This window comes from Mchenga conophoros, linkage group LG19 (assembly GCF_057382185.1).
Source record: "Mchenga conophoros isolate Kocher_MC1m ecotype Shallow Benthic linkage group LG19, M_conophoros_male_GT1.1, whole genome shotgun sequence".
Classification (NCBI taxonomy): domain Eukaryota; kingdom Metazoa; phylum Chordata; class Actinopteri; order Cichliformes; family Cichlidae; genus Mchenga; species Mchenga conophoros.
The window spans coordinates 30,114,085-30,130,903 of NC_140544.1; the positions used below are offsets into that span (position 1 = coordinate 30,114,085).

General features: G+C 41.3%; 1 protein-coding gene across 4 annotated transcripts; it reads left to right on the forward strand.

Annotated features, from left to right (window-relative positions):
* Nucleotides 1-561: 561 nt before the first annotated feature.
* On the forward strand, nucleotides 562-15,347 carry ift43 (intraflagellar transport 43 homolog (Chlamydomonas)). Of its 4 annotated transcripts, none has more exons than XM_085258129.1 (9): nucleotides 562-818; nucleotides 4,129-4,230; nucleotides 6,866-6,936; nucleotides 9,172-9,207; nucleotides 10,003-10,049; nucleotides 13,657-13,729; nucleotides 14,552-14,627; nucleotides 14,756-14,916; nucleotides 15,055-15,347. In XM_085258129.1, the coding sequence occupies exons 1-9, from the start codon at nucleotides 774-776 to the stop codon at nucleotides 15,062-15,064; spliced, it is 621 nt and encodes a 206-aa protein (XP_085114255.1). In that variant the 5' UTR covers nucleotides 562-773; the 3' UTR covers nucleotides 15,065-15,347. The 4 variants fall into 4 exon arrangements, with proteins under 4 accessions (XP_085114255.1, XP_085114256.1, XP_085114257.1 ...); XM_085258131.1 differs by having other exon boundaries at nucleotides 666-818; nucleotides 14,756-14,818; XM_085258132.1 differs by lacking the exon at nucleotides 562-818 and adding an exon at nucleotides 3,647-3,687.
* Nucleotides 15,348-16,819: the final 1,472 nt, after the last annotated feature.

The following is a 16,819-nucleotide window of genomic DNA, read 5'->3' on the forward strand; positions in this document are numbered from 1 at the left end:
GCGCAAGGGAGCTGCGGTCCTCTGCAGGCTGCTACCGTTCAGCGCCTCCCCAGTATCATAATGAAAGGAGACAGCGACATCTCGCGGACCACGCGGGGAATTGAAGGTACAATTTGATTTCATCTTTATTTTTTGCCTGCGTCCTCAAATGAGATATTTTGCACTGAGGACAAGAGTATCACTTTATCCATTTAGAAAAAAATAACAACAAAACAAAGAAACAAACAAAATAAATATAAAAATAAAAAGCGACAACAATACCTCCTGTTTTTCTTTAGTGATGTAATTTTTACTCTTAAAAATGAATTCATATTATGAGTTTTAAATATATATATATTTGCTTGTTTGTTTGTATTTCCGGACGTAATTATCCAAGGATTTTTTTTACAATTATTTTTTATTTTTTGGACACACCATAATTATCTGTTGACTCACCATTAAATCAGAGAGAAAAATGGGGCATATATTCGGAGTAGGCGTCTTATTTATTCAACAGTAATGTCTGGGGAGCTCCAGTAGTACAAGGAAACATTGTTATCATTACTTTATATACGTTCTCACATACAAACGAGCAGTAGGGGCATTATAGCAGATTCCCTATCAATATCAATACACGCATCTATTTGTTTGTTTGTTTGTTTGTTTACTTACTAACGATATTTGGGGCGGTCCAAAGGCACTTTCCTCCTGATTTGCGTTACCATGGAGAGCGTTGCTGTGTGACGCCTGGTGGTATCCAGGAAGAAGGTGAACTAGCTGGTAGGAGGAAAAAAATGGACGATAATTTCCAACAAGAAGATGGTGGAACGGCAAGAAATGTAAGTAGGGTCTTATATCATTAAAATGCACATAGCAAGGTAATGGGAGGAAAGTAGCATTCATTCTGAGCTGAGTTGTGGGCACTGTATGACGGTGCAGCGATGCTAGTTAGCTAATTAGCTTTCTGTTTCGCTAATGCGAGCATCAGTAATAGCCAGTCAGTAAATGATATGCCAGTTTAACCTGTCAGTTACCTGCTCAGAATCATCATCATTCACTGTTTTTGAGCACTGGCAGCGGGAAGGTTTGTCTGCGTATTCAGCTAACTTTAACTTCGGGGTTAGCCACAGATGATGCTAGCTGAAATTTCCCCCACAAGCATAGCTCAGTGTTTTGGTAGCTCCGTGTAAACTCTGACCTGGTTCTGTGTCTGGCATTACTCCCTCAGAAAACGTACAGGGAGCATGCATACTGTGTTCCCACTGCTACCGGTTTTCTCCATAAAAGGCAAGAATGCCTGCTGTCCTGATAATGTTTCGGGGATACACTCATATCTTTTTGTTGGTGCTTGTGGTTCACACACGTTCACATTTCTATAAACTACACAGAAAACATGACTTCAAATCTGAAATAAGACCAACCACTTTTAGTTGACAAAAAGACAATGTTTCATTTGAATTATACTATGTGTCTTTGGACTAATGTAAATATTGATACGTTTTTATTGATAGTAAATCCAATTTTTTTTAATTAATCATATAGGTGATATTCTTTGTGAATCTACTTTTTTTATTCCTCCAACATGTAAGCTTCACGGGTCACTCCATGGAAAATGGGTGCCTCCCACCTGAACCCCTCAGAATCAGATGTTTTGTTTTAATAACTTTAGTTTATATTATATTTAGCTTATATATTGAAGCCATACAAAATTCTGCCTATATGCTATAAATGTTTTCCAAGTTACAGGTCCTTGAAGTAAAAAAGGGGTGGGTTGAGATTTGACGCTTTTTTATTTCCTAATTTTTTTCTGGCAGTTTGTGCCATCATACTCTGTTACATATACTGAAGCTAGGCACTTACGATTTTCATGGCTGAAAAACAGTTTTAAAAACTGCAGCCACATCACTTGTACCCACTCCAAGTTTCACAATCTAAAACCAAAATCTTGTTTTTGTTTTGCGGCTATGCAAACCACACCCATTCATAGTTGTCTTTCACTCAGTATTGTCATGGTTTTAATTCCTTGAACAGATTAAATGGGAGTGGTAAGAAGTGATTATGTTGAAACCGAAAGAATCATGGCTAGAAGATGAGCCTGGTATCAGAATGTAGGTAAAAATGTATCTTTGTTTCTGTTACTTTACATCATAGACATTACTTTGATACAGTTTTGCTATTTGAACAATGATCTGTGGAAAGATATTGATCCTCAAAGTTGTAGAAAATGTCATGCTGAACCAAAATAACATTTTGGTTTCAGATTGTAATATTTGGAGTGGGCGCTGTTTTTAAAACTGCTTAAAGGTACAGTGTTTTAAAATCTCACCATGAGATATTAGTAGATTGCAAATTGGTACATAATCTGCTGTCAAGAAGGAAGGTGTGATTTGTTTAAGGACACTTGAGCCTAACATTAGCTGGCATAATGTTAGCTTATATCCAGCTGTTGTTGTTGTTTAGCCGGCTTGTTGTCAGCTGTCTGGAGCAATGACAATAGAAAACAGTTTTCTACTGTCACTTGTCTGGAGATGGGAGGGTCCCATGTCTAATCTTCTGATAGTAAGTAATTGCGACAATATTAGGAATAAATTAGCATGTTTTCATGTGTTAGAGGATCAGGATTGAGGTGAGGAGGAAGAAGGGGAAATAAGGGAGAAGAGACTGCACTGATGGCAGGGAAGGACATAATGAGAAAGATATGAAAAATCTACATGTGAAAGTGTTAAATGGCCACATATAATTTGAAACATCTATTTTTGATCTTTAAATTAAAAGTGTCTTATATGGTGTTTTCATTTTGGCCAGTCTTCTGCAACATACATAAAAAGCAATTAGGCAGAAGTACGATGTCCATCTCGGCCACTTTATTCAAGATGGCGGGGCAATGTGGGAACTTCCAAAAACCTAATTATTTTAGTTTATGAAAACACATCAATTTGTTGGAAGACACAGATAAACACTATTCAGTGTATATTTATAGTACTACATTGTCTTTTTTCTGTAACCTCAAAAAATTACTCACTGTACCTTTATTTTCTTTTATTCCAGACAATTTCTTGTGCATCTCTTGTACTTAAGAAGTGATGAGGGCTGAATAAACCAACTCAAAAAGCACCAAATTTTGACCTTCTGCTGCTTTCTTGCTCCTAGGACCTGTAAAATGTTCACAGTGGTGTAGTACTTCTAGCTGCTCGGTTATTCCCAGTAGGTACTACAGCAAATGGATCCACATATCGTTAGCTTCATAGCATAATTGCCTAAGTCATTTGACTAAGTCAATGACTTAGGCACTTATGCTATGAAGCTAACGATATGGGATATGGCACAGAGTTTACAAAAACGTTCCTTTCTGACACAACCCTCCAATTTATCCTTATCTTATGACTGTCTGAGGCTGGGTTGTGTTTTCCCATATGGAAAAGATATATATAGATCTTATAAAGTTTGTATCCGTCTTGTGTGAAACTTGTATGAAAAGCATACAAGAGTGAAAACAGATATAAGATCCCTTGAAGAATTATATAATGAAACTTGTATGTTTTGGATACTTCCTAAAACAATATATGAAAGTAATGAGAAAGTGGCCACTTTCATGAGTAAATCATGTAAGTTTTTACTATTTCTTTTCCATATGGGTTTTCCCAGGATGTTAGGGGAATGTTGAAAACACTACACCACTGACCCACCGGACGTTTTCATAGTATGGAGGTAAAAGTTTTCATGGCTTCGTAAAATATTCTGAAGTTATTGTGGAGAAAAAAAAGCAAACAGCTATTTCAGATTTTTGACATCATTTCAAATCTTTAAAATCTGTACATGTGTGCATGAGTGGAAAACAAATGACTCAGGTGTGCAAAAGCTCCACTTCCATGAATTTGACGTCATTGTTTAGCAATGTGCAGCTGTTGGAAAAAAGAAAACATGCCAGGAATTGATAAGGTTGGATGCAGAAGTTTCCAGAGAATTAGACCGTTTGGAACCTCCTTTTAACTGGAACCCGTTCTTGATTCCCATCCCATTTTCAGAAAACATTTAATGTGACAGTTAAAGCAAATTAAAACCACAAATTATTTTATAAACCCCAAATAACTGTGCTAATGTCTGTCACATACAGTGGTTTTACATGTTGAAATTACACACATTTCCCAGGTTGCCAAGTCTGGACGAAGAGCTCGCCCTGCGGCACACCAGTCATCGTTTGAAGAGACTCGTCACATAAGGAAGTCCTCCACCTCTGCTTCAGCAGGAGAGGTATGCAATCATGTGATAATAAACCTCTGCGTGTTATAACATTCATTTACAAGGTCATAAATATGCATTTTGGTCTTGTCTCATACATGAATTACAGGATGATGATGAGGTAGGTAGCATAAATTAAGCGATGACTTTGCATGGCTTCTAGTCCTAATGCTCAGCTTATCAACTTTATACCATTTCCGGTTATCTTACATTTCTTTTATCATGAAGTGTTTTACTTCAGTTCATCTGATTAGATTTGATAGGACTCAAATTACAGCTCACCTCGAAGAGCCAGCTTGACACACATGGTATAAAGTTTGATTGGAGTGCATAATGCAGGTGATGAGATGTTTGAGTTGCTGTTTTTCTACTTTAGCAGGTTTTAAAGTGCTCCGAAACACTCAGAATAGCTGCTCTTTATTTGTTGGCCTGTATATGTTGGCTCTTATGTGTTGCATTAAGGGTTTGAAGTGTTACTTCATATAAACTCTAAATCCTTTTAACCTTGTGAGTCACAAAACATTGTAGTTGTCTTCAGTTGGCTTATTTAGTATCACCAGCAACTGATAAATCCTCTCTTTCTACAAGTGCCTTTTTTACACAAATCACTTCAAGTCATGGCACAGTTTTCATTGTAAAGTTTGCTTCTTGTTGCCCTTGAATCATGTTGCATGTAATCATAAGAAATCAGATCATAAGTGACAGTTGAAATACAACAAATCACTTCACTGTCGTTGGCATTTATAGGATCAGTCACATCTCCTGGATTGGCAAACTGTAAACCAGCCAGCATTCCCAGAGCAAATATTCCAGCAATGCCCTTGCTTTAGGCTAATCTTCCCAAATTAGGCCAACTTTCCTAATGTATGAACCGGTATTCTCGCGCCCTCTCTGACCTGCTGTGCACATGCAGTACATTTTTCCAGAGTGTCGTGCGACTGGGTGGCGTTTTTGCAGTCTTCGTTTATCAAACCCGTTCTCTTCTGCCCGAAATACCCAACTGATTGGTCGCATTCCCGACATCCTTTTAAACAAAGACTCATTGCTTTTATGGGCTCATAGAGTTCGGTCACTACAAGTTCCTCGCCCTAGAGACCGTCATAGAATCCCAAATTAGAAACCTTAAGGCCTAAGCTAATTGGCGTAATAGCCATAACTATTTTACTACAGTTGTGAGCTTCATATTTGGTCATGAGGAATTGGATGCTCGCAGTTTTTGTTTTGTTTCTCAGGACTATTTTGGTCCTCCCCATTTTTGTTGAGTGAAATAACTGCCACAGGATACATTTATTGCACACAGGATGCACTTGACCTTATTATCTCATCCCTTATGAAAATTCTCCATTGTTGAAATGCCACATATGAAACATCAAAGAGATTTCACATCATGTGAAAAAAATGTTTAAATGCTGCTCTAAAAAAGCCTCCATAATTGTAATCCCTTTTTTGTTCCTATTAAAGAGACAGTTACTAATTGCACAAAGTTGAGGGAGCTCGTTCAGCCTCAGCTCTCTCGATTAATGGTAATATACAGTGGAGCAGAGTGGGCTCCCCCTCCCTCTGCCCTGCTTAATGGTGACATTCAAATTTATAAATGGCTTCAGTAAAGGAACCAGCCATGAAAGATTATTTCCTCTTTCATCATAAATGAAAGAAATTCTTCACGAACACTTTGTCCTCTGCAGACCCAATTTAGTAATGAGAAATGTTGTCCCTCTTTTTCCCTAATTCATTTGTCTAGTGCCCACCCTTGTGCGCGCTGAGGAATTTATTCATTCAAACGCTGGCCTCAGGGTCCCGGTCTCAGGATCAAGATTCTTACTCCGTTTACTATTTTCAGAATCAAAGAAGTAGACAGAGTGGGAGGTCATTTTTTTCCCCTCTGGCTCAGTTTTAGGGTCAGACTTAATTCCCACACTCTGCTCTATACGTTCTAATGCTTCAAATGGTTACTGCTGAAAACTATAATAAACTAAACTATTTAGCGCACATGCAGTAGACAAGCGGTCCCCAACCCTGGGCCATGAACGGTATCGGTCCGTGAGTCGTTTGGTACCGGGCCTTGGGTGTGAAATTCATGGTTTCGCCTTTTAGCGTTTTTTTTAAATTTTTTTTTATTGTTTTTATTGTTAACTCCGTTTCCCTGGGTCTTTTTCCGTGTGTTATGTATAAATCTTCTTTTTTGGTACCGGTTCTGGATTTATTTTGTTGTATTTATCCGCGACACCTTAATGGCCGGTCCATGAAAATATTGTTGGACATAAACCGGTCCGTGGCGCAAAAAAGGTTGGGGACCGCTGCAGTAGACGATCCTTTGCTCAGCAGATCAGGAATGTTGTTTACTCCACAGGTGGTTCGATCAGCATACCTTAACAAGACAGTTTCTTTTTTCTTTTTTTTTCTTAACAATTTGTGGATGAATGCTTCAATTTTGGAATACCTATTTATGAAATGTGTGTTTAACATGAGGCCACTGATTCTGATCAAGTTTACCCCAACATCTAATGAAAACATGCCGCTTCTGTGCTATATTTTCCGAGACTAAAGCCTCATAGGAGTTTGAATGCTTTCATATGTATTTACTTATCGTGAGTGTGGGTGAGTAGATATTCAGTGAAGCTGTTATTGAAGTTCTTCCTCCTTCCAGGGCCCTCCTCCTAAACCAGCCCGGCGACAGGGCGGCTGGGCAGAGGACAGCTCTGGATCTGGTTCTGCCAAGTACGTATTTTCACGTTCGCCCCCTCCATCTCTTGCGACTATAATGAAACTAAGCTGGGACTCCAAGCCGTGGTCTTGTTTTATGTGTTATTAATGAACTCTCATGCTGTTGAATGAGCTTATTTATCAGTGCATATTTGGCACTCGGGCTGTGAATCAACAAGGTTAGAGGGAGCCTGTCTGAGCAGGCAACTCTCCATTCGTCTTCATCTGTGAGCAAGGCGGTAATTGACATGGTTAATGCATCAGCCACAGGAGGGCACTGTTAGTCAGCTAGCCACTTCATCATGGGGGTTCAAGCCACTTAATCACCCCTTACCACTGCAGTCTGCTCTTTACACAAGGATCACAACATGGAGAATTCATGAAATATGTTGAACAGATGGAAGGTGTTTGCCAAAAGGCTTCGTCTCAGACTAACACATCTAAATCGCAATATTCTCCTTCACTGACTCAATATGAGATGTTTTAATACACTGTAGAACAGTTTGTTCTTCCAACTGCCATTGTGCTTCTTTTGCTCGGTCAGTGGAAGTGGGAGCACAGGAGATGCATTGAAGTGAACAGGCTGAGTCAATTGTATTTATTTGCGTAGTTTGCTGCACCGTTAGTGCAAGCAGGGAGAACGGCAAACTCAATAGATCTTTCCTTTCTCGCAGAAGGTCAGCGTGTCGCTTCTCCGCTTTTGCGTAACCCCCGCTTGATTCCCGGTCTCAAAGTGATTGAAATACAGGAGGTGTAAAAGGGGTTTGCACGTGCATTGATCCTCTCTGAAACAAAGTAAGTAATGGTCCCCCCTGGAACCAGCAAGGACTTTTCCCTTCAATGTCACCCCTCATGCTCAATCACCACCGCCCTCCTCCCACTAATCCCAGCGCAGAAATCCCAGGATTTGTCGATCTATCACTTCTAATTGACACTAAATGATCTGTCAGTTTATTGATGAACCTTTGAAACCAGGTTGTCACAATATATTTTATCCCTAACAACTTTTTCCAGACAGTTTTACCATGTCTATCGCTTTGCCTTACATGAGTCTTAATCAAGGGGCCTGTAATGTGTCTTAAGTGTCGCCACCCCCGCCCCGCAGACAGGACACCATCCAAGGGCAGGCAGGTAGGCTCCCTCAGCTCCTCTCTCGCTCTCCTGATTGGACTCTGCTGGCTTCAGATCGGCTGGTTTGGCCGCAGATAGTGTGCAAAAGATGGACAAAGCAGTAAATGAGCAGAGAACTGGCAAGATGAAGTGTTTAAGATAATTTTTCTTACTGGAAAAAAATATTATTAACGCTACTCATAACAATATAATATAAGATATAGGACTTATAGTCCAGTCAATTTCATTACGTTGTTAAAGCTTCACTTTGGATTCGCAGGTTTTGTGATCTGTGATTAAAAAAAATCATACCACATCATCCTATGAACTTAGACCCATAACTTCAACCAGGAAAAACATCCTTTAATACCAACACCCCCTCCTGCCAAAAAAATAAATTAACCTCAGGCAGATCAACAGGAAATGAAATCCTCATGGTGAAAAAAGATGATAAGATATCACCTTTGAAAAACAAGCTATGAATAAATGTTCTTATTTGTTGCCATTGTCGTTATTGTCCCAATGTTGGGACAGATTTATTTTTATAAGAACCTCTTAATACTTGTTCTTGATAAAAATACAAAAGGATTTATTTATGGATTTAAGTATGAGCTTTGTATCGATCTGCACATAATAGCTGCTTGTGCTCTTGAGTTTTGGACATGCTAAAGAATTAAAAGAAAAAAGAAGTAAAAGGCTGATTGAATCACCTTTAAAACCACTAGGGGTCACTACTCAACCAGGAGAACCAACAAATGTATTTAGCTCTATGAAGGAAGATTAAAAATGATATTGGAAAAAAATTTTTGGGTATGCTTTAAAAAATACACATAACTTACAATGTTTTGTTTTATTCCTGCATTTGTGTGATTATATGCTTTGCATATTAATAATGCTGCATTTTTGGTATGCCAGCGTGCATCTTTTCATACTGAGGGAAAATAAATGGAGAGAAGTCTGTAAATAGTTGCTGAGGCTGTTAAACTGGTATTATAGGCTGAGAAAACAGAAGACAACTACTGTCTACTCCACTAACACGGATGAAAAAGATATGCCTACTGTTAGTTTGAAAGAAATACAATTTAATATGTGTGTGTTATTAAATTTGTGTGAAAATTATTTTTCTCTGGTGACGTACAGATCTTCGAGAAGACCTGCAGCTGAGGACCTCGAAGAGTAAGTAGGAACAATATTTTATTCTTTCAGCTGTCAGATGACTTTCATAACTGTCAGCACTTTTTGTATAAAAATAGGCCAGTTTAAATTTTTGTTCTTTTCGCAGTAAAGTGGAAATGGCACTCTACTTCCCCAGTTGTCCTTGGTCGTAACTAATCCTCGCCTTTCCAAGAACAATCACTTAATATGATTAAAATCCAGCATGACTGAGTTGCCGTCACTTTTACTGCTGTTTCCCTGTTATTCTAGTCCCTTCCACCCACCCTCACACAATTGTGTGACCAGAATAGGCATCCACATGAGAAGAGGCAGGTAGAGGACATAGTCCTGTATGTTTGACTCATCATTGCAGCTGGAGCTTGGTGCCTGGATGGCTATAGTGAGACAGAGGCTTTGTGTGAAAGTGATGATGTTACTCTGCCGAAAAATCCCTTAGGTTCTGCTTCTGTCACAATTGTATTGTCTTAACAATACTTATTCAGACTGTGCCTCCAGCTGGGTTTTTTTTTTTTAATTCTTAGAGGTGATCTTGTCTAGGACAGTCAGGCTGTGTTAACCCAGACAGCACAACTGTGTGTCTCATAGCAGCTTTGTCAGAGGCTGTTATTCTAAAGTCTGACTCAGACTGTAGGAAACTGAACAAGCACCCTACCTATCATAAGAAAGAACAAAAACAGGCCCATCATCAAAGAAAAGTCTAGGAGCCAACTCACTCACTCACTCCCTATGATGACTGTTAAGATAGGGTTTGAAAGCATTAAATAATTCATGCTCTCATACTTCCTGTTTCTACAGCCGCCGTCTGCGACCACAAACTCCCCAGGGATCAGATGATGAAGGAGGTAAGAGCACCCTTGCAATCCTCACTCTCTGTGCCTCCTTACGGGCAAAGTGGAGCCCTCCAGTGCCTCACCGGCACATTCATCCTCAGAAAGTAGAGCAGATAAGCAGGCGGTCAGATCATTGCTTTTCACTGGTGCTCAAACCATATTTCTCCCTGAATATAGCATGGATTTGTGTGTTAGAACGCTGACTTTGACCACTGAAAGTATGAGCGCGGTCCTTTTGATTAACGTGATGAGGGAATATGCTCATTTGATGGAGAGTTGAGGTTGTCCAGCCATCAGCCAGAACAACACAGTTAATCACAAAATGCACACACATGGACACAAAGTGTCAGACTGGTGCTGTTGAATACAGATCCAGTGGTAACACTGCTGCATTGACTAAGTGACCTGAGGGCTCGTGTGCACCACAAACAATGTTTGGACTGAGGGAGGAATTTTCAGCAAGGTGCTGCTGAAGATAAATGCAACATTTTGCAGTGCAAAGCAGTAATGGAACAGGGTTAAATAGGCTAAGTTAATATTAGTTGGCATGCATGCTGAGAGACGTGCACATGAACAAATTGAAAACCTTTTCTGTTAAAACAGCCATATTGTCATTTTATTAGGAAATAAAATAAGAATACTACTACGATTAATAAGAAGAAGATGAAAAAAATACCTAGTACGCTGTAGAGTGACTTTTGAGAAGATGACGAGAATTCATGTTTAATTCTTTGTTCATGAATCTGCTGAGTTTAAAGAGTACCAATGTTGTCACAATGACATGCAGAGATTTTAAACTGTATTATTTATTAATAACTCTTGGTAATTCCACTCAGTTGTATTTTTCTGATGTGTTTTATTTGCTTAATTTAAAAAGTAGAAATCTATTCCAAAATACAAATGATGTTACAGGGCAATAATAACTATTGAATTTCAATTTCAGAAACTGTTTTTTATATACATGTAATTAATGTACTTCTATATTGTTTGTACACACACGATTGTACTCGATATTGTTGGCACACTGGCTAAAATGGACAGTTGATTGAAGGGTCCAGAGGTTTGGTTCTCTTGCAGTTAATGCCGCTGGAAAGATTATTACTCTGTGAAGGGAGACCTCTTAATACAGAGCTGGAGGCAGGGGTATTGGAAATTACAGTGCTGAGGGTTAGTGAGATAGCCCCTCCGATCTTGATTATGTCCCCTACCCTTATCCCTTATGTCCACTGGCTACAAGCACAGAGAGAGACAGAGGGAGAGAAGGCCAGGCTAGCCCCAGTCCCCTGCTCCCTTCTCCCTATCAGCTGCCCCCACAGCCTCCTGCTGGTCACATAAAATAGCACCAGTGTCGCAAAGACACTCATCTATTTCATGTCTCACCGTCTCCCACTTAAACTGTGACGTGTTGACTGTTGCTGTCCCGTAAGCCTTTCAAATGGATTCTCTGGCTGGGTAATCATTCGACTGGACCCCTGCGTAGATTATAGGGGTCCGAAGTAAGGCGAGGACACGGCCTGTTTGCCAGAGTCGCTGACTGGCATGTGCTGCCGGGAGTATGTCTACATTCACAGCAAATTATCCCCTTTTGATATTTACATGCTTCAGCGAGGAAGCCGGACGCGGCCGTGTAATAAGAATACGCGTGGCCTCTCGCTGCCAGACAAAAGCCACCTTGATACATGTCCAGCTGAGTGAAGGAAGCCAGCATGGATAATGCGTGCCATGCTGAGGGAAATATGCTCGTCCTGATGGAGTTGCCCTTTGCGTTGGAAGAAAACATTGGCTTGTTTGCAGCTGCTTTTATGGGCCACTTGACCTCTAGTAATAGGTTGGATTTGAAGCTCGTTTTAAAAAATGTTGTTGCTTTTTTTTCTCTTAATAATAGAGTTTGCACATAGACAGCATATGCTTCCGTGCTTCACGTCGAACTCTCACGGAGTGTGTTATTAGTGCGTTACTCGCTGAAATGGAAAGAAAGAGAGTGTGTGTGTGGACAGATAGACAACACAGGAAGCTGTTTGCAGAGCTGGATGGCAAAGCTTTTTGATGTCATTGCACTAAGACCATTAAATTTGATTGGGGGTCCAGGGGGGACGGATTCTGCTGAACGCTGTGCTTTGTAAATGAGAGGACAAAGTGTCACCGGGGCCTCATGAATATGAAATACCTGCGCCCGCATTTATTTGGATATCAGAAACACAGATGAATCTTGTCAGCGGCTAAACGAGCATGGCATTTTTAATTTGGTTTAATTAAAAAAAGAGAAAGAAATAAGTTATCGGCAGAGTGTGAGGCTTTTGGGCTTCAGCAAAACTTGGGGGGTAAGGTTTTGACCGGTCTACTCTTTTTTTTTTTTAGGATTTATCCATCTCAGAATGTTCAGAATCAAAATATTTTTCTCCTTCTTACATCTAAATTTATGTTTGCTTGAATTCTTTTTTTTTAGGGGCTATTTTGAAGGAATGGTGACATAGATGCCAAGATATTTCCTCACATCAGATGCAGACTTCCATCTCCTCACCTCTATTTAGCTCCTCTATTGACTTTCCCCTCAGGGTGCAGTACTGTGGTTAGAGATTACTGACAACCCTCTTCATGCAGTCCAGCTCTCTCTTTTTCTCTCGCTATCTGTCAGGTCTCTTTTCCCTCGCTTCCACTCCCCCACTTTCTTTCTCTGTCACTGTCCACACTCTGCTCTAGAGCTAATAAGGATGTGCACTTTGCTGCCACACCAGAAAAATACTTTTCAGGAAAGACACATCACACCCAAAGCTGGGACACCTGTAAAGCCTCTACTGTACTTTTTATTTTTTTTGAAATATATATTGTTTGTTATCTGTACAGGCACCTTTTCTGTCAACAAGCGGCAACTTACTCACTATAAAATCGTTGGAGAGACTTTTCTGTCTCTTTACTGCTTATGTCCAGCTATCCAGACTACTCTCCATCCCTCTCTTATTTCCCTGCCTTGATATGTCCATCTGAAAAATGCTGTGAAAGTTTGCCCTCTCCTTCTTGGGAGTGAAGCCATCCTCTGTCCTGTTGCGTTTTGCCAATTAAAGCGGGTTCCCACTGTTTGAGCAGCGGGCTGGCGGCTCCTGGCACCGCAGCCCCTGCCAAGCCGCACTGTGACTTCCGACCCCACACAGATGGGCCCGCAAGCAAATACTCGTGCACATGGCTGGATACCGCTCCAGTCGGAGTGGCAGAGTGGACATGGAGGTCGGCCTACCGGCCACTGCAGGTCCTGGGGGTGGGCGGCACTGACAGGGCCCAAATGCTAAGGTAGCAGGGGGTGCTTTCTGGGGAGCCCCTGACCAGCACCCCTCTCACAGCAGGATGAGCTGCTGCCTTGCCTTCTGAATATTCATGGCCGCATGGCTATTGTGACAGGGCAGCTCTTATGTGGATGTAGCACACAAGAGGGAGGGGAGGAAGTGCCGCTTACAGGCAGGTAACCTTCTAGCAGCCGTCCACAGGGAATTTACAGTAATTTAAACAATGTGTTTGCATTGGTAAGAATACTAAATGGTCGTTTGATGATTATTTGATGTTCTTAAATGTGCCACTTCTACAAATGTATCAGATGGACTCTGCTTTTTTTATTGTGTGTATTTAGACATCCCAACGATTCCTGATCTGGATGAAGTGCAAGAAGAAGATCTCACCATGCAAATTGCAGCTCCACCATGGTAGTTAATTCCTTAAACTGTAAACACTTTCAAACCACTTAATCACTTTGGACACACACACACACACACACACACACACACACACACACACACACACACACACACACACACACACACACACACACACACACACACAGGGTGTGGCTTACAGAGCCCCAACTCTATGATCTTAAACCTCTGTCCATGCACAGAGCAGTGGCTCAGTAGACTATTCTAGTGTCTTTCATGTTAACTGTCCTCCATTGATGCTGTTGCAGAGTGCCTTTGCTATATCAGGCTGAAATGGAGAAATAACAGTTGGGTGTGATTTATGCAACTCTCTTGCCAGGGTCCTTACTAACCGGGCCCTTTGATTTACAGGGCAGTGAGAGACACGTCGACATGTGTCGAATATGTTGCAAGGCTATGACAGCGGTGGAGGTTATTAGGCTGGGGCTTGCTCTCTGTGCGAGATAATATCCACATTGAACTCATTGCGAGGGCAATGTAGCGTGTAATGTGCAGTAAGTAGGACTGGCATGCACTGCTAGGCCCCGGCCACTTTGAGAGCCCCCCCACTTAATTCCAACCCACAGATAAGCAGCTGGGTTTCAATTTAAAGTGTTTAACACTTGGCAACCATCTCCTGCTCTCTCTGGCCTTTGCTTGAAATCTTAGAGCTTAAGTGTGTGAAAACTTCAAGCTCATCTAAGCCACTTTGCAGTCTTGCTTTGCGTGTATTCTGAAAGCAGGATTTTCTCTGTGACATGCTGTTTTCACCGAAATACAAGTTTGTTTACAGTATAAGTGCATCAGAAGCCTGACTTCCTGTCACTCTGTTAGTGTTCAGGTGAACCGAGTAATGACCTACAGAGATCTGGACAATGATCTGAAGAATTATTCTGCATTCCAAACCTTAGTGAGTCAAAGACACCTTATTTTTTTAAAAATACCTTCAATGTTCTCCTGCGCCTTCTCTTCAAGGTGGCAACTCTCATCACCTCTGTTTGTGCAAGCTAAGTGAATTTTACTGCACTGTTTCCTCAGGATGGAGAGATCGACTTGAAGCTACTCACCAAGGTTTTAGCACCCGAGCAGGAGGTGAGGGAGGTGAGTGAATTTTTAGTAAATATAGCTTGCGAGCTCCCAACGAAAGGCCTGTCCAGCTGTTTCTTGAGCACCAGGGGAGGTTGCTGTCTGTCTCTCAGGTAATCAAGATTTATGATGTGTACATTAACACCCTCTGCTCCCCCCCACCACTCTCTATTCCCCGTACTCACTTTCTTGGTATGTCTCGCTCTGCCTCTCTAATTCTTCTTTTCTTCTGTCTCTCTTTTGCTCTGCAGGATGATGTGAGCTGGGAATGGGATCATCTGTTTACAGAGGTGTCCTCGGAGCTGCTGATGGAATGGGATCAAGGAGAGAGTGAGGAGCTGGCTGTGTAGCCTGCAACTCGAGGAGGACGCTTGAACTGAGACATGAAGTTGCTCTAGTAGGAGTGAACATCCCACTACAGAGAAGGGCTATCAACTTACAAACTTCAATTACTGTTATTTTGTATAAAGTGTGTGTACAGCATTTGGTAAATTTTATAAATAAATAAAGTTGTCTGTGCATGGAGCAGTACAGTGTTACCTTACCCTGTCTTTTGCTTTTTTAAGTTCACTCGCTCACTTTTTTAGTTTGTTAGTTTTAACTCAAACAGCCAAAAGGCAAAGTGAAAATAGCAGGTACAGATAAAAATTCCCCCACTCTACTAACAGCATTATCAACACCTTCATACAAGTCCAAGGTTGATAATCAGCTAAGCTGAAATCCACTTGATTGTGTTCAAATTAACATTCCTCATTAAAGCCTACAACCTTATTGTTATTGACTGTGCCATTGACTTTATCTTCCAGCTCTTCGATAGGAGCAACCCCTTCTTCACTATTATCTCAAATGTATTGAACAGAGTTCCTATTGACACCTGGGGGATTAGCATACATTATACTTTTTTACTGGATAAAGAGGAATAGATGTGAGATAGGAACAAGGCAGCTGCTAGTGTGAGGTGTGTTTTCTTTAAAGCCAGAAGGCCAGGACAATGGAAAGGAGATGTCTCCATGTCTGAATTTAAAATGGCATTGTGTTCTAATGGGATCACAGTTGGCGTAACGTGTGGCTTCAACATGTGGCGATCATGTGTATCAGCATTCAGTTTTGCCTTTGGTTCATGTGTGCGAATATAAATGCAGACCTCCAAAGTCAGGCCGGGTCTATTAGGGAAACGGCTGTAACATTTACAGATTGTGATTAGGTTTATTTCTGAGGCAGAGAGCGGTCTCGTGACATTTGGAGATGCACAGAAAAGTCCTCAAGGGCACACAATCTACGCATCCAACAGCTCAATCACTGCCCATCACAAATAGATCCAGATTCTTTTTCGTTTGGTGGGCCTTGAATCAACTTCATCAGGAGTAATACCTCAGGACGAGGCTATCACGCGGGATATTTGTGCTCAGAATATTTGTGTGTGGCAGAATTTTTAAGTGGGGCCCTCAAATTCTGTGAGTGCTTTCTCTCTCTCTCTTTTTTGTCTATCAGATATACAAATGCACACTTTTTTACCGCCTCCACAATTGGCTTATTTAGCCAGACTTAATGAATTCTGCCCATATGCCCTGAGCAGCTGCTACGTTGCCCCTTCCTCCCGCCCCTGCCGAGCTGCGAAGTGCCCATCCATGTAGAGACAACCTCTAGCTGTCTCTCTGGAGAAGGCTAAGCCTGCCACTCCTCTGCTGGCAGCCAGCCGGTGCTGTCTGAGGTGGACCGCGGACGGGCTGAGGACTCAGATTAGGGCCCAGTGATCACGGGTTGCGGTCGTCCTCAAATGATTGGCCCAGGCGTCGGTAGATCAGAGAGGGGATTAGAGGGAGAGAGAGAGTTGCTGTTTGGCATGTGCTTGCATCCAGCTTCTCAAAGTGACCTCTCTCTACTGCCTCATCCTGCTGCTCTCTTACTTTATTCTCCCCATGTCTCTCTCTGTGTATACTGTATATATCCTGATGCTGCAGCGAGGCTAAGGATGACCTCTCACTGTCTGGGTGCAGTGGATTCAATCACATCAAA

Excerpts from the sequence above, each read along its gene's own strand:
- ift43 (XM_085258129.1), top strand. The coding sequence starts at position 774 with ATGGACGATAATTTCCAACAAGAAGATGGTGGAACGGCAAGAAAT. Across the intron at positions 6,937-9,171 it reads TCTGGATCTGGTTCTGCCAA|ATCTTCGAGAAGACCTGCAG; the intron begins GTACGTATTTTC and ends GGTGACGTACAG. Across the intron at positions 13,730-14,551 it reads CAAATTGCAGCTCCACCATG|TGTTCAGGTGAACCGAGTAA; the intron begins GTAGTTAATTCC and ends TCACTCTGTTAG.